Here is a 26,738-nt window from a genome sequence, read left to right as displayed (position 1 = left end):
AGCCCAGGGTGACATCCTGGAGACCTGGGATCGAGTCCCATGTCTGGCTGTCTGAATGGAGCCTGCTTCTCCCTCTGCCTGTTCTCTGCCTCTCGCTCTCTGTGTGTGTCTCTCATGAATAAATAAATAAATAAATAAAATCTTTAAAAAAAATAAATAACCCAAGAGGCAAAGTAGCCCATATTTGTTGCAAAGCCCCTGTTCTGGGCCTCTCTCACATCCAGCAGTGTTGGCAAATGGTTCACACAGTAGCATGACCAAATGAGGTACAGGTTGCTTAGAAAAAATCAAGGAGGTCTACTAGGCATTGTACCTCTTTCTCAGTAGTAAGGGAGAGTAGATGCAGCATTCCTTGGAAGGGATATTTTGAATCACTCAAGACCATAGGGCTTAAAGAAATTTCACAGTGTGGAAGATCTCTGATTTTTTGTGGGGTTTATTTCCCACTCTCTGTCATGCATGTTTCACCACAATATCTAGATCAGTTGCTGCTTCCTGTTCAAGTTTAATCATCATGAATTTATCCATATAATAGAACAGTAAAGGTGTCCTATGAAATTGAGGGACAGTTAAGGTAGGACAGTGAAAATATATAGCTGATCTTGACAACTGAATGCATACTGCATATGATTATCTCATTCTTTGGTCAATAACTGCAAACTGGGTGTCAGGGATATGCTAATTTGCTTTAGCAAGAAAACCACATCTAAAATTGTAGTAGCAGTGGGAGTCACAACCTGAATAAGTTACAAAAACACACTGTCATTCTTCAAGATTTGTCTATCTTTTGTATAGGCCATATAGATAAGTTGAATGGGGATGTGGTAAGAGTTATTACCTTTGGATCTTTCCAATGTTTACTGATTGGATCACACTTTTACCTTATCTCTAGAGACTGAACTTAGTTCTGATATAGTTCTAGAACTTCACTGTATAGTACAGTAGTCACTGGCCACATGTGGCTATTGAATACCTGAAGTGTGGCTGCCCAGAAGGGAGATGGCTGGTCAGAAGGGAGATGTGTTGTATATGTAAAATATACACCAGATTTGAGACTTTCTTTTTTCTGTACATTTCAAGAATATTTGCCTTTACTTACTGACGCATTGTTATAATAGTTGCTTTAAGGTCTTTGATTTTGATTCTGACATCTGTGTAATCTCAGGAATGCTGTTTAAGGACTTTTTTTCCTCAGTTGAACTTTTCATGTTTCTTCATATGCCATATGATTTTGGATTATATTCTGAACATTTTGAACATGAGTGTGGGTTTTATTTAAGGCTTAAGGAGAATGTTGATTTTTTTGGTGTGGTCAGTGGCAGTCAACCAGAATTTGTTCAGGACACAGGTTCCTGCCTGCCCTCTGGGGGCTGTAGTTCCATTGTCAATTCTGTTTTCTAAGCATCTGCAGTACTATTTAGATGGGTCTCATAAATGTGATCCAGTGTCCCTTCTGGGATCAAAGTAGTGGTACATCTTGTTCAGAGCTCAGATGAGCCCAGAAGTTCTTGTACAACCTGATGGGATTTTTTTCTTGATATCCCTTCTCACCTCAATCTCATGAACAATTTCCAGCTCCCTTTCTCCTCAGCACTCTTGCTAAAACACAGACTCTAGTTTTCCCATTCTGATGTTCAATTCCTATTTAACTGTTTGTATCTAGATCAAGAGATAAAAGGACATAGAAAGGGAAGAAAAGGGATCCCTGGATGGCGCAGCGGTTTGGCCCCTGCCTTTGGCCCGGGGCACGATGCTGGAGACCCGGGATCAAATCCCATGTCAGGCTCCCTGCATGGAGCCTATTTCTCCCTCTGCCTATGTCTCTGCCTCTCTCTGTGTGTGTGTGACTATCATGAATAAATAAATAAAATCTTTAAAAAAAAAAAAAAAGGGAAGAAAGCAGTAAGGATTCACCTCAGACTTGTGGGATCACAATTTTTGGGGTCAGAGAACAGGGTTCTTTCTCCCAGGTTGTTAGGTATCTGCCCAGTCACCATCTCTGTGTTGCTGCTGAATAGAATTGCCTGGACACTTTGATAGAAGATGAGGGGGGGGGAGAGGAATTTCCCTAGTCTCTCAAACCAATAAGGGCCCCCTTTCCTACTCCTTACCAACTAGGTAGAGATTTTCTTGGAGCTTTTTCTTACCTGGAATACACTTCTGAGTTTTAGGTGTCCAGGTCAGGAGGTATCTGAGGAAATAACACGGTAAACTCATCACCACTTAATATTTTGCACTCTTTTCCCAATCCTCTGCTACTATTTATTTCAGTCCTCAGATAGCTACTCGAGGCATTCTTTTTATTTTTTTTTTGTTTGTGCATTTAAATTTTTTTAAAAATAGATTTTATATTTTAGAGTAGTTTTAGGTTCACAGCAAAACTGAATGGAAAGTACAGAGTTTTCAGATGCCTCTTGGACCCACATGTACATAGCCTCCCTCATTATCATCATCCCTCACCAGACTGGTACCTTTGTTTATAGTAGATGACCCTACCTTGGCATATCATTATCATCCGAAGTCCATAGTTTACAATAGGGTTTATTCTTGATGTTATATATATTATGGGTTTTGACAAATGTATAATGACATGTGTCTACCATTATAATATCATAGTTTCACTACCCTAAGAATCTTTTGTACTCTATTTATCCCTCCCTCCCCCTAATCCCTGCAAACCTCTAATCTTTTCACTGTTTCCATAGTTTGGCCTTTTCCAGAATGTCAGACTATTGGAATCATATAGTATATACCCTTTTCCAGTTAGCTACTTTCACTTAGTAGTGTGCATGTAAGGTTCCTCACTGTCTTTTCATGACTTGATAGCTCATTTCTTTTTATTATTATTTTTTAATTTTTTAAAAAAGATTTTATTGATTTTTTCATGAGAGACACAGAGAGAGACAGAGAGACAGGCAGAGGGAGAAGCAGGCTCCATGCAGGGAGCCCGACATGGGACTCGATCCCAGGTCTCCAGGATCAGGTCCTGGGCCGAAGGCGGCACTAAACCACTGAGCCACCCCGGCTGCCCGTTCATTTCTTTTTAGTGCTGAATAATATTCTCTTTCCTGGATCTACCACAGTTTATTTAACATTCACCTACTGAAGGACAATTATGAATAAAGCTGCTATAAACATCCATGTGCAGTTTTTTGTGTGAATATATTTTTAACTCATTTGGGTATATATGAAGGAGGACTTAAGAGTATGTTTAGGTTTTTTTTTTTTTTTTTTTTTTTTTTTTTGTGTGTGTGTGTGTGTTTAGTTTTATAAGAAACTGCCACACTGTCTTCCAAAGTGGCTGCATCATTTTGTATTCCCATCAGCTCTGAATAAGAGTTCCTATTTCTCCATATCCATGTCAGCATTTGGTGGTGTCAGTGTTTTGGATTTTGACTATTTTAGTAGATGTGTAGAGATACCTGTTTTAATTTGTAGTAACATATAATGTTGAACATCTTTTCATGTGCTTATTTTCCATCTAGATATCTTCTTTAGTGAGGTGTCTATTCAGATCCTTTGTCCTTGTTTTAACTATGTTTTTCATCTTCTTGTTGGATCTATTTATTTTGGATAATGGCCTTTTATTACACATGTCTTTTGTACAGCTGCAGTTTAAAATGTTAATGAAGTCTAGCTTATTAAGTCTTTCATGGATCATGTTTTTGGGGTTATATCTTAAAAAGTCAGTGCCATACCCAAGGTCATCTAGTTTTTCTTCTGTGTTATCCTCCAGGAGTTTTATATTTTTACATACTACATTTAGGTGTATAATCCATTTTGGGTTAATTTTTTGTGATGAGTGTATGGTCTTTGTCTAGAGTTTTTTTTTTTTTTTTTTTTTTTTAAATTGTGGATGTCTAGATCTCCTAGTATCATTTGTTGAAAAGACTATCTTTTCTCCAGTGTATTGGCTTTGTTCCTTTGTCAAAGATCAGCGTAGTTTTGTGGGTCTCTTTCTGGGCTTTCCATTTTCCTACAAGGACTTGTTCTTTTACCACCATGACACTGCCTTGATTACTGTAGCTCTCCCTCTTTTTTCTTAAGATTTTATTTATTCATGAGAGACACACAGGCAGAGACATAGGCAGAGGAAGAAACAGGTTCTCTGTGGGGAGTCTGATGCGGACTTGATCCCAGACCCCAGGATCATGACCTGAGCCAAAGGCACTCAACCACTGAGCCACTCAGGCATTCTGATTACTGTAGCTTTATAGTAAGTTTTGAAGTTCAATAATGTCTGTTCCCTAGCTTTATTCTTCTTCAAATATTGAGTTGGCTTTTTGGGTCTTTTGCCTTCTCGTTTAAACTTCAGAATCAGTTTGCTAATATCAACAAAAATAACTTCCTGGGATTTGATTGGGATTGCTTTGACTCAGCTCAATTTGGGAAAAACTGACATTTTGACAGTATTGACAGTATTGATTCTATCCATGAATGTGGAATATTTTTCCATCTATTTAGATCTTTTAAAATTCCTTTCATCAGATTTCTTGTAGTTTTCCTCATATAGTTCTTGTATATTTTTGTAGAATTACATATAAGTATTTCATTTTTTAAATTCACAGTTTGAAAATTCTAGCACCCTGCCATATCTGGGTCTAGTTTGATGCATTTTCTGTCTCTTCAAATTGTATATTTTTGCCTTTTAGCATGCCTTTTAAGTTTATGCTGAAAGGTAGATACGACACTCTTGGTAAAATGAGCTGTAGTAAATAGTAGGGTAATGGTAAGGTACAGGGGAGGAGAAGTGCTCTGTAGTTCTATTAAGGAAGCTGGAAGTGAGCTCTCTGCATTCTTTCAAGGATTTAAAGTTACATTCAGTAGAAGAGTAAAGGTGGAATGTGCTTATTCCATCTTTCCTGGAACTGGAACCTTACTGATACTTGTAAAACACTCATATGATTTGTTTCCTTGTATTAATTCTCTTACATAGAACAGAGGAAAATTGGGATTGAAGGCTTTCCCACAGGGTATATATTCATGGATTTCTCTCCAGGGTGAATTCTTATGTCTGTAAAGGCAAAAGGGATCTTTGAGTATATAAGGCTTCTCTAATATATGTGTGCTCACATTTTTCCCATGGCATAAGTGACTTCTAAAAACTTTTTACAATCCATTGCATTCATAGACTTTCCTAGGATGTACTTACATGTGTTCAGTAAGTTTAAAGTTTCTATAGAATGCTTTTCTGAATTCATCATAGTCATGATGTTTCTCTTCTGTGTCTATTTGCATAGGCCTTCTGAGCTTACCGTTCCTACTGAAGGCTTTTTCTCTGTCATTTGTGTTTGTAGAGTTTCTCCCCAGTGTGAATGCTCTGGTAAGAAGTAAAATGAGTGATCCTGCTGAAAACTCTCTCCTAGTCTTTCTGTTTATAGAGTTTCCGCCCAGTATGTATTCTCTTGTGCACCACTAGACTAGAGATGTTTCTGAAGAATTTTCCACACTGTTTACATTAATAAAGTTTGTCTCCAACGTGAAGTCTTATGTATATTTTGGAGATGACTATAGACCAGATGCTTTTCTACTCTGAAATTATTTGAAGAGTTTCTCTTCATTTTAATTCTCCCATGTCTCTGAAGAAAATAATGATTACTGGAGGCTTTCTTAGAATTCTTACATTCATGATTTGTTTTTCCTTTATGATTTCTCCTGCACAATAAGATTAGTGCTCCTTCTGAAGGCTTTTCCACATAGACTACATTCAGAGAGTTTATCTCATTAAGATTCCCTTCTATTTGCATCTCATTTATGCAGTGTAGTGAAAAGCTGAAAGCTTTCCTTCTGATGTCTGCTATCACTGCTTTTCTTCAACTGTGTCTGTGGATTCTAGTCAGTGCAGTAAAGCCTCTGTATGGAGAGATGTTCTTTCTGTACTAAGATCAGAACAGTAAGAAGAAGAAATTGACAAGAAACCTTAGGGCAGAGTACCCCAGGCAGATGGAAGGGCCAGACTGGGACCCACCGAAAACTGGGAGCCTGAGTCAGGTATGCCACCCAAGGGTGATCCTAGTACACAGGTCTCAACCAGGCCAAAGGGCAGGAACAATAAATAAGGCAAAGAACATTTCTACTGTTATGATGCTTTCATTCTAGAGGAGTGAGACAAATAGCCAGATAATTTCAGGTCATGCTAAGTGCTATCAAGAAAATAAAATAGGATTGTGTGATATAGAATGAGAAGTGGGAGAAAAAGTGAATGGTAACTTTAGGGTTAGTCCTGATAGACCTCTCTGAGGAGGGAATATTTAAGCTAGGATCTTTCAGACAAAGGAAAGCCAGCTTTGCAGAAGTACTGGGACTCAGCAATTTGGGCAAAAGAAACAGGCAGAGGCCTGAAGTTGAGAATAAATTTGGCCAGAGCAAGGAATTGGAAGGCCAGTTGACTGAAGCATTGTCAACTGGGGGGAGGAGTGGAAAATGATGGCATCAGAAAATTAAGTAGGTGGGGCCAGATTTGGGGGTGGGGCTTATAACTCTGGTCAGGATTTTGAGTTCTAATTGTTTGCTAATTGACTACATGATTCTGTATTAGTTATTAAATTTCCTGTATCTCCTTTCTGATTAATACACGAACATGTGAAAATATTGAGACTCACAGTGATATAAATCTTGCCTTGAAAGGTCCTTAGGAGTAGTTTAGGCCAAATCCCTTTGTTGTAGAAAGTATATGAAAGCCCTTTGACAAATTATGCATTGTTATTATGTATATAATCTTTTATATGTCTATAAGTGTTGTAGGGGCTAGTTTATCACCTATGTTATTTTTTCTGTATACTTTTGAAAAATAGTCTTTAGTGAAATAAAGCATGCAATCAGAAAAGTTTATAACTTATAACTATATACAGTCAGTATATTATCACAAAGTACTATAGGGTTTTTTTAAGTCAGCTTATTGAAGTTTAATTTATATGTAATAAAATTTGCCCCTCTTAAATTTACAATACCATGAATTTTTGCAAACATATGGTCATGTAACTATCACTAAAATCAAATATAGCTCATTTCCACCATCATGTAAAAGTTCTATCATACCCTTTTGTAGCCAATCCCTTTCCTCTACCCCAATCCCTGTCAGCTATTGATCTGCTTCCTGTTACTGTAGAATTTTCAAAATATTCTATAAATGAAACCATACAGTGTGTATCCTTTTGACTCCTGACTTCTTATATTTTAATGCTTTGGATTTTTTTAAATTTATTTTTTATTGGTGTTCAATTTACCAACATACAGAATAACCCCCAGTGCCCGTCACCCATTCACTCCCACCTCCGCCCTCCTCCCCTTCCACCACCCCTAGTTCGTTTCCCAGAGTTAGCAGTCTTTACGTTCTGTCTCCCTTTCTGATATTTCCCACACATTTCTTCTCCCTTCCCTTATATTCCCTTTCACTATTATTTATATTCCCCAAATGAATGAGAACATATAATGTTTGTCCTTCTCCGACTGACTTCACTCAGCATAATACTCTCCAGTTCCATCCACGTTGAAGCAAATAGTGGGTATTTGTCATTTCTAATAGCTGAGTAATATTCCATTGTATACATAAACCACATCTTCTTTATCCATTCATCTTTCGATTCATCTATTTTTTGGGTTTCTTTTTTCATTTTACATATGTATTTTATTGCTGAATAATGTTCATTTGTAGAATATCCTATAATTTGTTTATCCATTCACTAGTTGATGGACATATGGGTAGTTTCCAGTTTTTGGAGATTATGAATAAGTCTGCTATTTGTGTGCTTGTGTGGTGATGGTGTGTGGGTAGGGTCAATGTGTCTTCTTTTCTTTTGGGTAGATTTCTAGGTATTGGATTCCTGGGTTGTATGGTAAGTTTATATTTAAGCTACCAGAATGTTTCCCAGCATTATATACCATTTTATCTTTTCACCACCAGTATATAAGTGTTATAGTTCATTCTTCCCAGCACTTGATTTGTCAGCATTTTGTTTTTAATTTTAGCCATTCCGCTAGGTGACATCTCTAATTTGCATTTCCCTAATGATTAGTGATGTTGAGTATCTTTTCATGTGTTTATTAGATATCCATATCTCTTACTTGATGAAATGTCTGTTCAAATCTTTTCCAACTTTTTAAATTGGAGTAGTTTCTGGTTGTGAGTTAAAAGAGTTCTACTTAGGGATGCCTGGGTGGCTCAGCAGTTGAGCGTCTGATTTTGGCTCAGGCTGTGATCCTGGAGTGCAGGATCAAGTCCTACATCAGGCTCCCTGCAAGGAGCCTGCTTCCTCCTCTGCCTATGTCTCTGCCTCTCTCTGTGTATTTCTCATGAATAAATAAAATCTTAAAAAAAAAAGTTTTACGTACATTCTAAATACCAGTCCTTTATCATATATGTGTTTTGCAAATGTATTCTCTCAGTTGGTACTATTTTTATTCATTTTGTAACAGTGTCTTTTTGAAGAGTAGAAATTTTAAATATGTATAAATTCCAATTTACCAGTTCTTTTTATATAAATCTTTCCTTGACACAAGTTCACCCAGATTTTCTCTTATCATTTCTTCTAGAAGTTTTATAGTTTTCGGTTTTACAATAAGGTCTATGATCCATTTCAACCTGATTTTTGTACATAGTAAAGGTTTAGGTCTAAGTTTGTTTTTTGCATATGGATAGCCAGTTGTTCCAAAGCTTTCTGTTGAAAGGAGTATCCTTTAAACATTGGATTGCCCATACACTTTTGTCAAAATTTAGTTGACTGGGGTGCCTGGGTGGCTCAGTCAGTTAATTGTCTGACTCTTGATTTTAGCTCAGGTCGTGATCTCAGGATATTAGATTGAGCTCTGTTTTGGGCTCTACACTGGGCATAGAGAGCCTGCTTGGGACTCTGTCTTTACCTCTCCCTCTCTTAAAAAAAAAAAAATGTTGACTATATTTGCATGAGTCTTTTTCTGGACTTTGTAGTCTGTTCCATTGATTTTGTGTCCATTCTTTTGTCAGTACTACATCCTCTGGATTACTATAGTTTTACAGTTAATCTTGAAATTAGGTACTATGAGACTTCAAAGTTTGCTTTTCCTTGTTCAAAATTGTTTTGTCTTAGTTTTTAAAAAATTTTACACACAAAGTTTAAAATCAAGTGCATAGCTGGCTCAGTTGGTAGAGCATGTGACTCTTAATCTTGGGGTTGTGAGTTCAAGCCCCATGTTGGGTGTAGAGATTACTTAAAATCTTTAAAATAAATAAATAAATAATTTAAAAAAGTAAAATCGGCTTGTTGATTTTCACCAAAATACTGCCTGCTGGATTTTCATTGGAGTTGCTTCAAACCTATAGATCACTTTGAGGAGAATTGCCATCATAATGATAGGAATCTTGAGATCCATGAACACATTATATCTCTCCATTTTAGTCTTTGATTTTTCATCAGTGTTTTACAGCTTTTATCATATAAATACTGTCTGTGTATTTATTTTGTCAGATTCATTCCTGATTAATTTCATTGTTTCTAATGATGCTATTTTGATGCTATGGTTTTTAAATTTTTTATTTTCCAAGTGCTTACTGCTAGAATGTACAAATACACTTGCTTTTTTGTACTTTGACTCTTTAGCCTTTGAATTTGCCTAACCCACTTATTTTATTCTAGCAGGTTTGTGTGTGTGTGTGTGTGTGTTTGTAGATTCTTTAGAATTCTCTAGAGGCAATCATGGTGTCTGACTACATGATCCTGTTCTAGTTATTGTATTTCTTTATGCTGGTTTTCTGCCTAATGTATGGATCTGTTGTGAGAATATTGCCAAGTTGCAGAGTGATTATAAGCTTTGAGTTAAAAGAAGGATGTTTGAAGTAACTTAGGCAAACACCCTTTGTTTCTAAAACATGTAAATAGGGGCTATTTTTTCACTGTGCTTTTTAAAGATAAACATTTATAAAAGTATAATATGTAAACTGAAAAATTCACAAATCATATGTATAGTTCAATGAAATATCATGCTAGAGGTTTTGATTTGTAAGTTTTATTTGTGGTTATTCATGTAACTTGAAAAATTAAAAGGCTGTTCTGTAGTATAAATACTGCATTTGGCTAAAGAATTTATTATTAACTTGAACTTTAATATCTATTAATCATCCATATTAAATATAAGACTTAATAGCGACTGAAATTTTTATTGAATTATAATTACTCCTCACACTTCTTTAGTGTCCACCTACTTGATATCCTTGTGCTTTCTTAGTTCAGCTTTTGAACATTTAATCACCAGGTATCCAACATAACTGAATTTTTTTAGCAGTTTATTTTATTCTGCCGTATTTTCATCACATTATTTCAGTAACTTTTATTTGGTTGAATGAAGCAGGAAAAGTGGTAGGAAAAAAAAAAGTAGAGGATGAAGGTGAATAATTTGGAATACCAGTAAATATCCTACATGCTTGGTAAATTGGACTCCCAATTCCACTTTATTCCTGTTACAAAATTAGATATCCATTCCTTTTGCTGTGCACTTTTCAGTAGTTCCCACTGAAGTGGGCCAATTAGAATATCAGTGAACAGAGGTCTTAAATCTGTTCCTCTGGTTTGACTTGGCCACTTACACTCTTGTGATCTACCATAAGAGCAGCCCCACATACTCACTGCCTTTTTAGTGACTAGGCCCAATATTGAAGACTCATCAGAGTAGTTCTGAACCTTATAGCCCAGCTTAGATCAGCTGACCTATGGTGAATCTGCAGACTCATGAGAAAAGTAAATGTAAACTGCTGAGAGTTTTGGGGTTGCTAGTTACTCAAGAAAAACTGGCTCATATAGCCAAATTCTGTAAATGCTTACCAATACTTTTCTTTACTTGAAATATATATTTTTAGTTTTTTTCTCTATAGCTACAATGAGTTCAAACACAATTTATAGGACAGAGAAGATGGAAGAAAATATTTTTAAGCAGAAAAGTAAACTAGGACATCCAGACTGGGCTAATTGCAGTATTATTCCTTAAGGAGTATTATTAGATTCTAAAATTATCAGCCAAGTTTTAATATTGGAACAAGTGAAGAAGGAAGCTTCACTAAATCAAATGCATTCTTCTAGATATATTGCTTTTAAAAAATCTAATGCTGATTTTTCTCAACAAAAGGATTCCTCAGGTAGGAAATTATATTAATGGCTCTTTGTTTGTAAACCTATAAAATACCGTAGTTCCATATAAATCAGTTTTGAGTCTATTCAAGAATGACCAAAGATTAGAAATTATGAAAGAGACTTGAAAAATATGTCTAAGAGATGCAATATCCATCTGATCATAGTTCCAGAGAAAGAAAAAAAGGACAGTTGACAGAGAAGAATTAGTCAACATAGTAAACGAAAGGACCCAGAGACTAATGAGAAGAAGAAAGGAAAATCTTGGTAAAATTTCTAAGCTCCAAGGATAAGGAATAAATTCTGTATTTCTACCAAGAGAAGTTTAGGGGAAAATAATAGTGATTTAGACTCTGGTAATGGTAGGAGAAATGGAAAAAGCATAGCTGATTTGAAATCTATTTATATTGATAATCTGCAGAACTTCTAATGCATCTGTTGGGAAAGGGATGTGTCAGGAAGAAATTAACAATGATTTACTAGGCTTCCGGTTTTTTGTTTTTTTTTTTTTTTTGGCTTCTGGTTTTAATAAATATGTGAGTAGATGGTAAATATCTGCATAAATTTTATTGAGTAAGATTCATCATTAAAAAATGTATAATTCAGTGGCTTTTAATACATTTATAATGTTGTACAACCATTACTGCATTCATCACACCAAAAGTAAATCCTGTAACTTGTAAGCAGTCACTTTTCGTTCCTTCTTCTTGTAGTCCCTGGCAATTGTTAGTCTACCTTTTCTCTATATTTGCCTGTTCTGAACATTTCATATAAATGGAATCTTACATGTGACCTTTCGTGGCTATTTTTTTTTTCTTTTCACTTAAACGTAGTGTTTTCAAGGTTTATCAATATGGTAGCATGAATCAGGCCTTGCTTTTTATTGCTAAACAATATTCGATCATATAAATATGCTACATTTTGTTTATCCATTCACCTGTTCATGACATTTTAGATATTGTGAATAATGCTGCTATGAGTATTCATGTTCAGGTTTTTGCTTGAAAACTTGTTTTCATTTCTCTGGGTACACACAATAGTGGGATGGCTGGTTATTCTGTGTTTAACTTTTTGAGGAACAGCACACTGTTTTACACAGCAATTGTACCATTTTATATTCCCACCAGCAATGTATTAGGATTCTAACTTCTTTACATCCTCACAAACACTTTTTTGTTGTCTGTTTTCTTTTTTAAAACAACTAACCTACTGGGTGTAAAGTGATAGCTCATAGTGACTTTGATTTACATTTCCATAATGATTAATGGTGCTGAATACCTTTTCATGTGCTTGTTGTTCATTTTTATATCTTTGGAGAAATGTCTATTCATATCTTTTGCCTATTTTTAAATTGCATTGTCATTTTGTTCTTGAGTTGTAGGAGTTCTTTATATAGTCTGGATTCTAGACTCTTTTCAGATATGTGATTTGCACATATTTTCTGCCATTCTAGGCATTGTCTTTTCACACTTTTTTTTTTTTTTTTTTGAGAGAGAGAGAGCAAGAGAGCAAGAGCACGTGTGCATGCATGCATACACAAGCTGGGGGAAGGGGCAGAGGGAGAAGCAGACTCCCCTGCTGAGCAGGGGGAGCCTGTTGGTGTGGGGCTTGATTTCAGAACCCTGAGATCATGACCTGAGCTAAAGGCAGACCCTTAACTGAATGAGCCACCCAGGCCCCCATTCACACTCTTGATACAATGTCTTTTGATGCACAAACTTTACCTTCCAGTTTACTAATTATCTCTTCATATCTGTCTAATCTGTTTTTCTTTTTCTTTTTTTTTAAAGATTTTATTTATTTATGAGAGACACACAGAGAAAGGCAGAGACATAGGCAGAGAGAGAAGCAGGCTTCCCTCAAGGAACCTGATGTGGGCGTCAATCTCAGGACCCCGGGAAAACACACTGAGCCAAAGGCAGACACTCAATCACTGAGTCACACAGGTGCCCCAATTTCTGTCTAATCTGCTTTTCAATTAATCTGTTGAGTTTTTATTTCCATAGTTTTAATTCTTTGCTAGAATTCTAAACTTTTATTTTCTCCAAGTACTAAGCATACTATTCCCCTGCTTTTTTTAATATGCAACATGAACAGACTTTTTTTTTTTTAAGATTTATTTATTTATTTGAAAGGGAGAGTGAGAGAGATCAAATGAGTGGTGGGAGGGCAGAGTCTTCATGTAGACTGCCCATTGAGCACGGAGTCCCGCATTGGGCTCTATCTCATGAGCCGTGAGATCATGAAATGAGCTGAAACTAAGAGTTGGCCACTCAACCAACAGAGCCACCCAGGTGCCTCTACACAGACTTAATACAGCATTTAGTCAGTATTTCTCAGTAGAAACTCTCAGCACTTTGGCCCAATAATTCTATATGTATCATCTATAGAAATACTATAGAAAGAGCTGCATAAGTTGCCATTAATCAGATACTAGTTATGTTATAATGAATGATATACCACAGTAGTTTTTAAAATGAGCTGAAATTGCATATGATGAAATTACAACTGTAACACAATTGGGAACCTGAAGTGAGACACTGCTTTAATTTTACTTCTCAGTGTAGACCACATTATCATCATTTCAGGGAAGACCATATGCTTGCTTTTTAAAATTTTCTGCTCTTTTCCCCCAGGTTTATTGAAGTATGATTAACAAATACGAATTGTATGTATTTAAGGTATATAACATGTCATTTTGATAAATGTATATATTGTGAACTGATTACCACCATCACACTAATTATCCATCACTTCACACAATTACCCATTTTGTACGTGTGTGAGAGAACACTTGAGATCTACTCACTTAGGAAATTTCAAGTATATAGTGTATTATTATTGTTAGCTGTAGTCATCATGCTGTACATTAGATCTCCAGAACTTATTTATCTAATTACTGAAGAGCATCTCTTTTTTTCCCTCTCCCCCTAGCCCAGGTAACCATCACTCACCTCTCTTTACAATGAATTTGACTTTGTTTTTTAGATTCTACATATAACTGAGATTATACAGTATTTGTTTTTCTGTGTCTGACTTAGTTGACTTAGCATAATGTTTTCCAAATTCATCCATGTTGTTATAAGTAGCAGGATTTCCTTCTCTTTTATGGCCAAATAACATTTATTTGTGTGTATGTGTGTTTGTGTGTAAAATCACATATTCTTTTCTACCTGTTGACAGACACTGAGGTTGTTTCCAAATCATGGCTACTGTGAATAATGCATCAGTGAGCATGGGAGTGCAAATATCTTTTTGGGATGATAGTTTTATTTCCTTTTGATATGTACTCTGAAGTAGGATTGCTTATCATATAGTAGTTCTGTTTTTAATTTTTTGAGGATCCTCCATGCTCTTTCACATAATGGCGTGTACAGTTTACGTTGTTACTAACAGTGTACAAGGGATCCCTTTTCTCCACATCATTGCCCACACTTGTTATCTTTTGATTTTTGATAATAGCTGTCCTCTCAAAGGTGTGAGGTGATATTTCATAGTGGTTTTGATTTGCAGTTCCCTGATGGTTAGTGATGTTGAACACCTTTTTATGTACCTGTTGGCTATTTATATCTCTTCCTTAGAAAATACTCATTCAGGGTTTTTGCCTTTTTTATAATTAGATTATTATTGGGGGGGGGGTTCTACTGAGGATGAGTTCCTTATGTATTTTTGGATATTAATCCCTAAGGATGTATGGTTTGCAAATATTTTCTCCAATTCCATAGGTTGCTTTTTCATTTTGCTGGTAGTTTACTTTGCTGTACAGAACCTTTTGGTTTGATGTAGTCTCACCTGCTTATTTTTTTTTAAGATTTTATTTATTTATTCATGAGAGACACACACAGAGAGAGAAAGAGAGAGAGAGAGAGAGAGAGAGAGAGGCAGAGACACAGGCAGAGGGAGAAGCAGGCTCCATGCAGGGAGCCCGACATGGGACTCAATCCCTGGTCTCCAGGATCACACCCTGGGCTGAAGGTGGCGCTAAACCGCTGAGCCACCCAGGCTGCCCCTCACCTGCTTATTTTTGCTTTTGTTATCTCTGCTTTTGGTATCAAATTCAAAAAAATCATTGCCAAGTCTGGTTTCAGGGAGTTTTTCTCCTATGTTTTCATCTAGGAGTTTTATGGTAACAGGTCTTATGTTTTAAGTGTTTAACCCATTTTTCAGTTGATTTTTGTGGATAGTGTAAGGTAGAGATCCAATTTCATTCTTTTGCATGTGACTATTCAGTTTTCCTGGCACTATTTATTGAAGAGACTATCATTTCCCTATTATGTATCCTTGGTGCCCTTGTCAAAGACTAGTTGACTATATATATGTGGGTTTATTTCTAAGCTTTCTATTCTGTTCTCTTGTTCTGTGTGTCTGTTTTTATGCTACCATCAAACTCTTTTGATTACTATAGCTTTGTAATATACTTTGAAATTAGGAAGTTTGATGCCTTCTTTTTTTTTTCTCAGAATTGCTATGGTGTTTTAGGGTCTTTCGTGATTTCATATACATTTTAGAATTGCTTTTTTCTACTTTTATAAAAAATGCCCTTGGAATCTTGATGGGGTTCCATTGAACGTATAGATGACTTTGGGTTGTATGGACATTTTAACAATATTAATTCTTCTAGTCCATGAACTTGGGATATCTTTCCACTTATTCTTCAGTTTCTTTTTCTTAGTTTTCAGTCTTACAGTTTTCACTGTGCCGATCTTTCACCTGCTTGGTTAAATTTATTTCAAATTATTTTAATCTTTCTGATGTTAAGTATACTATTCTAAATTCTATGCCATGAGGCATAGATTGCTCTGTAATCTCTATTCCTTGTGAGACTATTTCTTTTAAGTGGTCTTTCTGGTTTACTTTATTCATATCATTTTACCTCTTTGTTTTTGTTAATTAAGGGCTAGATATTGTGTATGAAAAATTGTGAAAGTAATTTGAGACTATGATATTGTGTCCCTCTAAGAAGATTTGTGTTAGTTTTTGGCAGGCATTAGCAATCCAGGATTGCCTTAATTTAATTTTGTGGTAGACATTTGGAACTGAGCTTTATTCCTGTAAAAGACCAGACTAGCTTTGGTTCATACTCCTAGAGTGTAGCCCTTTGGGCTTCTAAACAAAAGTGTTGGAGTTTTACCAGCTTCCCTTCTGCATCTTGTTTATTTCTACATTTCATTATTTATCCTTTCAGTTCTTTAAAACTGTCAATACCTTCTTAGCCTCTCATGCCACTAAGTAAAAAGTAACCCCAAATGCCAGGCTTCAGCCTTTTCTTTTAACTATTTTTTTTAATTCTTTTTTTTTAAAGTATTTTTTTAAGTTTTTGTTTGTTTGTTTTTTATGATAGTCACAGAGAGAGAGAGAGAGAGAGAGAGGCAGAGACACAGGCAGAGGGAGAAGCAGGCTCCATGCACCGGGAGCCCGACGTGGGATTCGATCCCTAGTCTCCAGGATCGTGCCCTGGGCCAAAGGCAGGCGCTAAACCGCTGCGTCACCCAGGGATCCCTAATTCTTTTTTTTTTTAAGATTTTATTTATTTATTCATGAGAGACAGAGACAGAGAGAGAGAGAGAGAGAGAGGCAGAGACACAGGCAGAGGGAGAAGCGGGCTCTTTGCAGGGAGCCCAACATGGGACTCGATCCTGGGTCTCCAGGATCACGTTCTGGGCTGCAGACGGCGCCAAACCGCTGAGCCACCCAGGCTGCCCTTTTTTAACTTTATAATCCTTCATCATGCTATTAACTTTTTAGTGCCTTCAGAAAGATTTTAAAACATATATGTTGTTCTAGTTTTTCTTAGGGAAAAGTTGGTTTGAAGTGTGTAACCTGCCATTATTGGAAGTAGAAGTCAGCAGTGTATAAGTAGAAATGAACAGCATATAACTTAATTTTTTTAAGGTCTTAAAGCAGATTTAAAAATCACCATATAATAATGTCAGTGTTACCTACTTGTATTTTCACATACTTTCTTGAGAAGGGGTAAGAAATAGAGTTACATTGATCCTACTAGCAATTGCACATATTGGATTATCAAGCAAGTGAATATCTTCTTTCATGTTTCTTATCAAGGAAAAAACTGAAAACCAGTGCTCTAATTGTAACACTTACTGCATTGTACCATAATTTTTTAAAAAATATTTTATTTATTTATTTGACAGAGCCCAGGCGCACACGTGCACATGAGCGGGGAGGAGGGGTAGAGGGAGAAGCAGGCTCCCTGCTGAGTAGGGTACCTGATGATGTGGGGCTCTATCCCAGGACCCCTGATAACATGAGTCGAGCTGAGGACAGACACTTAACTGAGTGAGCTACCCAGGCACCCCCATAATTTTTTCTTTATTGGACTGTCGTTCATGAGGCAGTCGGCCCCTGACCAGGAAGAACCTTTTTTTACCCAGATTTAATTTCCTAGTGCTAAACCTGGTGTTGAGTGTCCAATAAGTACAGAAATGAATGTAGGTGTTGAAAAATACCTTATTTGACTTTTTACAGTGAAATTTAACATGGATATATGCTGTTCTGAACCATGTTAAAAGGTAAATTTTAACAGAGTAGGAAGAATCTTTTCTGACCAGCTCTTTTGTTCTGTCCCTTTCTATTTTAACAGGTGGCATCTCCACAGAAAGCGACTGTGCTTTTGAGCCAGACTACGCCGTTCCACCACTTCCCGTGAGTGAAGGTATGCAGCACATTCGGATTATGGAGGGCATGTCTCGCTCTCTTCCATCCTCCCCCTTACTCACACATCAGTCTATCAGTGTTCGGCTCCAACCTGTGAAGAAGTTAACTGGTAAGGACTTTACCTAAATTTAGTATGTTTAACAGGAAACCTAACATGCCACTTTAGGTCATATCAGATATGTTTATATGCATCTTTAGGTTTTTCTGCTTTGGCCTTCCTAGTGTCACAGACTCTTGGAAAGTGGAACTCCTACTGATTTTAATTCAGGGAATTAAAATAGTACTCCGTTTGACAGATTGATGTATTTATTTCCTAAGTGATCCATCTGTTGTGGACATATTTTTCTAGGCTTTCAGGAAACTTCTAGTTTTGCCAGAATACACTGTTGTTCTGATTTCATTTATCAGCTTGTTCATGTCAGATTAACAGATGAAGATATTGTAATTTTAAGAGAATAAGAGCTTCAGAGTTCATCAGTCATGTATTCTCTTTTTAATCCTAATCTATTTCATATCTATTTCTAAAAGTTGATTTAGATACTTTCCTCTCCCATTGTACATTCCTCCAACTTCTTAGGATACCTAATATAATTCATAAGTTGTGGATTGCATTGACTTTAGTATGATCTCATGATATATGTTACCCATTCAGATCAAGTGATTAGGTGTGAAACTGTGTCTTAATTATTAAATGAACTTTTGTCCTTTAAAGCTTTTTCAGAGAAGAAATTTTAATGTGTTGAATGATACTTACATGTGAAAATATATAAGCCTGGGTCGCTTTCTTAAGTTTCTTTTAACATTACCAGTATATATCTGGTGTCATTAAGTTGACTGAATATTGGTGGATTATGAGTGATTAGAGGTGAGAAACTAAGTCATTCTCAAAGGATACATTAACTGTTTCCTATATGTCTAGCACTGAGCTGAACAGGGGGGAGGATTGATTATTATATGACAATTCAAAAGAAAACAGGAGAGAAGGGAAAATGGAATTTTTAGACTTTTGTATCAATTTTGAATGAAAATTTTACAATGTTCATAATTCTCATGAAAATAATAGTATTTCTTTATTCTTTAGTTTTACAAGACATAAGTCATTCCTCTTATATTTATTGTTTTTAGGCTTCTTCAAATAATGAGTCAAAGTCTATTTTGATTCTTGGGTCATTTGATAAAAATCAGTAAAATAGCCTAGTAACATTTTACTGAAATATTTATTCCCTCTGATATCTAAAAATAGGATAAATTTTATGTGGTTGGACTTTAATAAAATTTCTTTGCATAGAAATGTCTCCCTTTTACAGCTTAAGATATTATTGATTAGTGAAAATACAAATAACCAAATATGAGATGGCTATCAAGTGATGTGTTTCATTTAGCACACTTCGGAAGAGGTAGGAAGAAAAGTTCAATTTCCTTGCAGAAATAAACTGGATCACCGAAGTTTTGAAGATAACACTTTTTTTTTTATCCCATTGGCCTATCCCAGTTTAAGCTTCAACTTAAAAAGGGAACTTTATTAAAAGATAAGTACATTTAATAACAAAGTCAAGTACATGCCTGATATCACAGAGGTGAGACAGAGAAGTGGTAATAAGAGGCATACTTGGTTAATTACATGTGTGAACTATTCAGTTTTAATTTTTTAATATTTGAAGTATTTGCATGCTGTCAAATAGTTTTGTCAAAGGCCTAAGAATTTGAAGATTGAGGATACACTGTAAAATTTCTGAATGAGAGAAATCTGTCTCCTGAAAAAGGATGCCATGAACATTTTCCTGTGGACATTTTTCTGCCGAGTGAAGCAGATGATAGGAATTTTTTGGTTTAACCTAGAATGAAATTACTTTGAAATTTAAATTTAAAACCTTACTTAGTAGATTTATGAGTTATCTTTCCATTTTCAATTATATTTTGTTATGAACTAAAAAGAAAGTTGAATAGAGAAAGATTTGCTGACCATAAGTAAATGTCCTCCAGAGAATGTTTTTTTAGCAAAATGCATTAATTTAATCCAGCCATTAGGACTGCACTTACTGATTTACCCATTTCCATGCATTTAAACTTCCAATTACCTTATATTCCTTGTATTCATATTACCAACCAAACTGAGTAAATAGGGCCAGATTAGTCATCTTATTCTATTTTCTTTCTGGCTTTCTAACATTTATACCCTGTCTTTTCTATAGTCAAAGTAGTTTACTTATTATTTTTCTGTGCTTTTCACTTAATTGTTCAGCAGATAATTTGTTTAGGACCTGTAATATGCCAAACACTGCTCTAGACATACTTAACAGGGTGTTGAAAATTTTAGATAGTGACAAGTAATATGAGGGTAATAAAATAGTAAATGGGAAGGAGAGAGAGTGGAGTGGAGGTAGGATTTCTTTCTGTGGAGTCATCAGGGAGAGTAAGAACAGGAGGTATTTGAACAGAGGTGTGAATAACAAAAAAGAAGCCAGTCGTGGGAAGATCTGGGATCAGAGCCTTCTGAGCAGAGGGAACAGCCAGAACAAAAGTTCTAAAGCAGAAAGTGGCATTGGCATGTTCAAGGAATGGAAAGAAGGCAGGTTGGTGTCAGCAGAACAAGTCATAGGGAAGAGCAGTAGAAAATAGTTGAGGAGGCAGACAGAAACCAGAGTTTTTAGGTCATGGTAATGAACCTAACTCTGTAGGATTTTAAGCAGAGCCGGAATGGGAAGTAATATGATTTGATTTACCTTTTAATTAGATCTTATTGGCAAACATGTAAAGAATGGCATATGAGGGACTAGAGTATGTTATGTTTGTTGACCTTGTATCTGTGTTCTTCATCTTTAAATCTTTTTAACTTCTAATAAGTTAATAGAGTGGTAAGAAAAAATCTTTTTTGTTAAATCTTTTGAGATATAGTGAAGGGATAACTAACTTTTTCCTATCATTATTATAGAACTTTCGTATTCCTAACATATTTTTCTTAGTCCTTCACACAGGTATAGATAATGACTCATTTGGTGTATCAATTAAGACTTTTTTTTTTCAATTAAGACTTTTTTCTTCCAAGTTACAGAAGATAGATTACAAATGATTTAAGCAATAAAGGGAAACTGGAAAACCTAAGGTTGGGCAAGCCTCATTGTTCCTTTGACTTATTTGGATGTTGCTGTGCACTGGGGAGGTATGGAGGAGAGTACGCAGAGACACTATTGGCTCCTGTTACACTGGTGATCGTATCGCCCCAGTTCTCTAGATTCTTGTTTAGTGCTTTCCAAGATGTTCTTGTTCGTAATATCCTAAAACCCCTTAAGCATCCTTCTTAAAGTATAGATAATTGAGAGTGCCAATAGTTCATTCAACCTTATTGAGCTAATACTGTTTTGCCTATTATATACACTATAAAGTTAGTAAAAGATCATGAGTATTTGCAATTTTGGTAGGGTTATTAAATCATTGCAGCCTTTTTGTAGGGCAGTTTGATAGTATGTATCAAAATTGTAATACACAGGGGTGTGTAGGTGGCTCAGTTGGTTAAGCCTCTCTTAATTTTAGCTCAGGTTGGGTGCACACACACTCTATCTCTCAAATAAAATCTTTTTTAAAAATTGTAACACACATACTCCTTGACAGAAATTTTATTGCACAGTTTATTTTAAAAATTAATTTGAACAAGTTTGAAACATGTATGTATGTGTATATGTATATATATGTATACTAAAAAACTAAAATCTAAATATTTATCACTAATAGTAATCCATTTGTATGACACACAAACATACACAGATGCATATATATGATGGTGATGTGAAGATAGAATAACTCTAACTCACTAACTTGGGAGAGGGATGACATAAATTTTGTTGTGTACTTTTTTATGATGTTTATATTTTTTTACCACACATAAAATCTAAAATCTCACGAGGCAGTAGAACAAAATGGGCCTGGACTGCCATTTCTTAACTGTGTAAACTTAGGCAAATTTGCTGGAAGTCTTCTAAAATAAGGTTAATAGGACTATTACAAGCATTGGATGATTTGGCACATATAAAGCTCATAAGACAGTGTCTGACAAAGAATAAGTAGTCAATAAATGTTAGCCACATTTATTATAATACTAAAAGAAATTTGAATGACTTTCTATCAGCTATGTTAAGTATGAGTTCTGAGCTTTTGGAAGGTGATCTTCAAGAAATTTGTTTAATTACTGTAGGTAAGCCCTTTTTCTTTTCAGAAGAGTAACCCTCAAGTACTGATATTCAAAGGATTATTATCTAGTTTGGGAAATTTTTTTGACCTGATTTAAAAAGTATTTGCTACATAGATTGGAAAGACTATGTGGTAGTACAATTTAGATGGTAAATAAGTCATAATATCTCATCTGATCATACTGCAGCCTAGTTACTTTAGATGCTAACTATGGCCAAAATATTATTTTCATCATGGATAAAAAGGGAGATTTTCCCTTTCTTCCCTGCTAAAAGGGAATCATTGACTTGTTTATGAGACATCCTGGGGAAAAGATTTAAAGCTATTTTGAGGGATCCCTGGGTGGCGCAGCGGTTTGGTGCCTGCCTTTGGCCCAGGGCACGATCCTGGAGACCCTGCTTCTCCCTCTGCCTATGTCTCTGCCTCTCTCTCTCTCTCTGTGTGACTATCATAAATAATAAATAAAATTTAAAAAAAAATAAAAAATAAAAATAAAGCTATTTTGACATTAAAAACAGCCTTATGGGGCAGCCCGGGTGGCTCGGCGGATTGGCGCTGCCTTCGGCCCAGAGCCTGATCCTGGAGACCCGGGAATTAGTCCCGCGTCGGGCTCCCTGCATGGAGCCTGCTTCTCCTTCTGCCTGTGTCTCTGCCTCTCTTTCTCTCTCGGTCTCTCATGAATAAATAAAAAAAAATCTTTAAAAAAAAACAGCCTTATGTAATATTAGCCTACATATTCTGATATATTTTAGTGTACTTATGATACATTTTTCACATGATAATTTACTTGCGGTTTTTGGAAGCACTCGAATTCAAGATATACTTTAGTGAATTTTATTGTTAGAAAAAAATTCAGGACGGGATCCCTGGGTGGCGCAGCGGTTTGGCGCCTCCCTTTGGCCCAGGGCGCGATCCTGGAGACCCAGGATCGAATCCCACGTCGGGCTCCCGGTGCATGGAGCCTGCTTCTCCCTCTGCCTGTGTCTCTGCCTCTCTCTCTCTGTGACTATCATGAATAAATAAATAAAATCTTAAAAAAAAAAAAAAAAGAAAAAAATTCAGGGTTCCTGTGAAGATTGAATAAGATTTCTTAAACTTACAATATAATACATTGAATAAATGTTACTTTTCTTCTCATTTATTATCTTGGATAAAATAGAAACACAGTGTTGATAAAATTATTGAAAAGCCAATTTAAAAATATAAGACCACAGAGATTATGTTAGTCTTTGTAGCTGATTTATTGCAGTGTACTCATGATTCTGTAGCATGAGTAAATACTGCAATTTTAGGAAAAATATTAGAATTCAAGATCTATTAGTGAATTTTATTAGATTAAAAAATATAGTAGATATGTATGATAGTCTAAGCTCCATCATTGCTAATGTTAAATATTTCTATTTTAATTTCCATATGGATAAAGTATCTTACCAAATATATTACTGTGTGGTCCCTAGACCACTCACATTAGAAATACTAGAAGTTCTTTCAAAAATGCATATCCCTAAGTATCCAGGTTTACCTAATCAACTTCACGTCGGAGATTCTGTCTCATTAAGTCTGGAGCTCCAGAATCTGTTTTTTTTTAAGGTTAAATGAGAAAATGTATATGAAGACTTTTAAGCTCTTTGGAATGATAGTACTAATTAAACTAGGTCTGGACCTCATTACTGTTTCTAATTCAAATTCTCTAGTTTTATGGGTTAAAGATTATGCTGTTTAAAATTCCAAGGTTTACTCAGTGGCAGGAGTAGAGAAAAGAGGGCCCTTACTTCCGTTACTGTCCCTGTAGTCTTCCAGACCAAAAGTAGAGAATGTTAAGGGGTTGTTACTTAATTCAATTTAGATAATTTCAGTTGTCCTTAGTCAGTATTGTAAAAATCAGAGCTGCCCAGTAGTTAATATTCAGAAACTATTGCAATGGAGAAAAGAGACCTTAGTGCAGACCTGGGCTCAATGCTAAATATAGTAAAGAAAGCTAAGGACTTATAAGCCAAGGATCAAGGTAAGGTGGGCAGCAAGGTGGATGGAAAATTCCTAGGAGGAAGACATCAAGGATAGGGGGATTTTTGCTAAAACCAGTTTAACAGGACTCTTGCTAGATAGGCCAGGGTGATCAGAGGTGGATGGAAGGATTCTTACTAAATGGACTTACCGGGATCCTTGCTGATGCTGATCTAGTCAGTAGAAAGGAGCTCAGAAGAGCCTTGATAAAGTAAAGTTTAGTCTAGGAGAGAGTCCTTGTCAGTATGCATATTTTGAACAACTAAAAGTCAACATGTATTATCAAATAAAGAATCCTTTGTGATATTTACACATGCTGGATTTGCAATATAATTAAGTCTCTTTTTAGATTTTGTAAGAACATAACCTAAGAATTTGTATGTAAGAAAATAATTTTATTCTACTAAGTATTTTCATAATTGAATGGAAGTCACTCATATAGAGTGGAACTATTATTTATAGTATTGTATTTATAGTAAGATTATTTATAGCAGCTGTAGTATTGTTGTATATATTTTATTGAAATATAGTAGTCCTGTCTTCCTACCCTTTTTTCAACCACTAGTATGGAAAGTTTGCAAATACCACAGTGTTCCTTAATGGAGAAGGGGCCAAAATAACAAATTATTTACATTTTTCTTATGAAATGGTGTTGTTTCTATCAGGTTAGATGATTTATTTATGGAGACTTTCTCACACACAAAACTTAAACCTTATTATAGAAAAAGCAAATGAGGAGTGCCTAGAGGGCTTAGTGGGTTAAGCATTTGACTCTTGGTTTCAGCATGGGTTGTGATCTCAGGGTCATGGAGTAGAGCCCTGCATCGGACTCTGTGCTGAGCACAGAACCTGCTTGTCCCTCTTCTTCTGCTCCTCCCCCTGCTCCTGTTCTCTCTCTCTATCCATCTCTAGAGTGAATAAATGAAATCTTAAAAAAAAAAAAAAAGAAAAAGAAAAGAAAATGAATTTGACACTTGGAAGAGTGGTATGTTGGAATGCACACGCAGTGGTGGTTTTGTAGAATTGAAACAAGTGCGAAGAGCCCAGAGGTCTACCTTTAGAAACTCTTCATCCATTCCTCACATATAAGAACCACAAGTATAATGGAAATAAATCGGCTTTGCTCCTAAACTAAGCTGAATCCCAGCATTGCCTCTTTCTGGTTGTGTTGTACAAAGTATGTTAGTTAATTTATGCTTTCTTTGCTTTCTTCTGATACGAAAACATGGTAACTTTCCTTCACACAGTTGCTGTTAAAATTAAGTAAGATACCTATACACACAGCCTGGCATATAGATAGACATTGAATAATTGATACTTCTCTTCTAATTTTATATACCTTCTCCAATACCCACACATACACACACACATACACACACACAGAAAAAAAGAGAAAGATCAAATTTGTGACTATAATACTATATATAGTAAAACCTTTACATATGTAAAATGCTTACGGACAGTGTTTCTCACTGTGTGGTTCCCTAGACCCCTTGCATTAGAAATACCAGGAGGACTTTTTTGAAAAATACAAATTCCTGAGTATCCAAATTTACCTAATCAGCCACACTTTCACAGATTCTGTGTTGTTAAATCTGGAGCTCAAGGATCTCTATTTTTCACAGTCTGTTTTGTTCACTAAAGTTTGAGAAACACTGCCCTGAGGAGTTACTTCAGATGTTTTATTCTTATATTAAGAGTTGTCTCTTCAGGCTTTTTCACTAAAAAATCCCAAAAAAACAGAACAAAACAAAACATTTTCGAAGAGTTTCTTTTAAAAATGTGTTTAGTTAAATGCTGAATTTAACCTTTTCTTGATGATTAAGAGTTGTTACTATGAACATGAAAAGCTGAACTAGACTCTAATATATCTTAGGTGACCTACTGGAGATGTAGCATTTTGCTCCTACACCGTGTACCCAAACCATTATAGTTTTTCTGTTCTCTCCTTTAATCACAGACTCGTTTGTCAGCTTTCACAACTCTGTTTTTTTACCATTACAGTTCTTCATCTCCTTCTAGTTTGAACTTAATGACATGGACTTAGAAATCACATCCGTTAAAAAAAAAAAAAAAAAAAGAAATCACATCTGTTGACCTGGTTGTGGAATTTACCAGGATGTTCTTTTTATATGCTACTTTGGTATCTCTCAGCAGAGTAAGGGAATACCTGGACCCAGATACTCACATTTCAGAGGCCAAATTGACTTAGCCATGTCTGTGTAAGATTATAAGAAATAGTGATGGTACTTTTCAATAGAGCTTTTTCTTCTCCTTTGTTTCCCATTTCCTTGTAGCTCTTGAAATGATTGTTACCTCCTACAATGTATTTCTTTTTCATTTGAGGACTAATATTTTCTAGAGGAAAATAGAATCTTCCTAGGAAAATTATAGCATATGCTACAAATGAGGATAATTCTCAGGAAGGTTTTTCTATAATTTTCCTGTGAAATGGTTATTAGTAGGCCTCATCTGTATAAAAAATTCCTATTATGTGTTCTTTGATGTACAATTTAACTGGTAAGCTAATGAGCTGACCCTCTAGTTTCTTTTTCTTAGTAGTTGTTTTTTGTTAGGATCTCAATCATAGAAAACAGTTATCTAAACAGAAACACATGTAGTGAAGGGTTATGATAGCTTTCAGAATCTCCAAGAGGGCCTGAACAATGCAACCAGAAACTCCTACCACCCTGCATACCTGAAGGAACACCACTGCCTTCTTTATCTCTGTTGCCTCCAAGGACTCAGGTGCCTTGACCTTAGGGATTTCCAGAGAGG

The 26,738-nt window shown here is 35.7% G+C and overlaps 1 protein-coding gene across 9 annotated transcripts in view; it reads left to right on the top strand.

Annotated features, from left to right (window-relative positions):
- TANC2 (tetratricopeptide repeat, ankyrin repeat and coiled-coil containing 2) overlaps positions 1 to 26,738 on the top strand; it is a 369,309-nt gene that overhangs the window by 121,927 nt on the left and 220,644 nt on the right. For 7 of the 9 annotated variants that reach the window (XM_025436730.3, XM_049114606.1, XM_049114608.1 and 4 more), the window contains one exon: positions 17,698 to 17,880. In XM_025436730.3, coding sequence (XP_025292515.1) covers positions 17,698 to 17,880 — 183 coding nt within the window. The remainder of the gene's footprint in view (positions 1 to 17,697; positions 17,881 to 26,738) is intronic. The other 2 variants (XM_025436738.3, XM_049114610.1) reach the window with 1 other exon arrangement.

The sequence above is a fragment of the Canis lupus genome, chromosome 9 (genome assembly GCF_003254725.2).
Source record: "Canis lupus dingo isolate Sandy chromosome 9, ASM325472v2, whole genome shotgun sequence".
In the NCBI taxonomy this organism is placed as follows: domain Eukaryota; kingdom Metazoa; phylum Chordata; class Mammalia; order Carnivora; family Canidae; genus Canis; species Canis lupus.
Note: the sequence above shows the minus strand (reverse complement) of the source record. Positions and strands in the feature narration are given on the sequence as shown.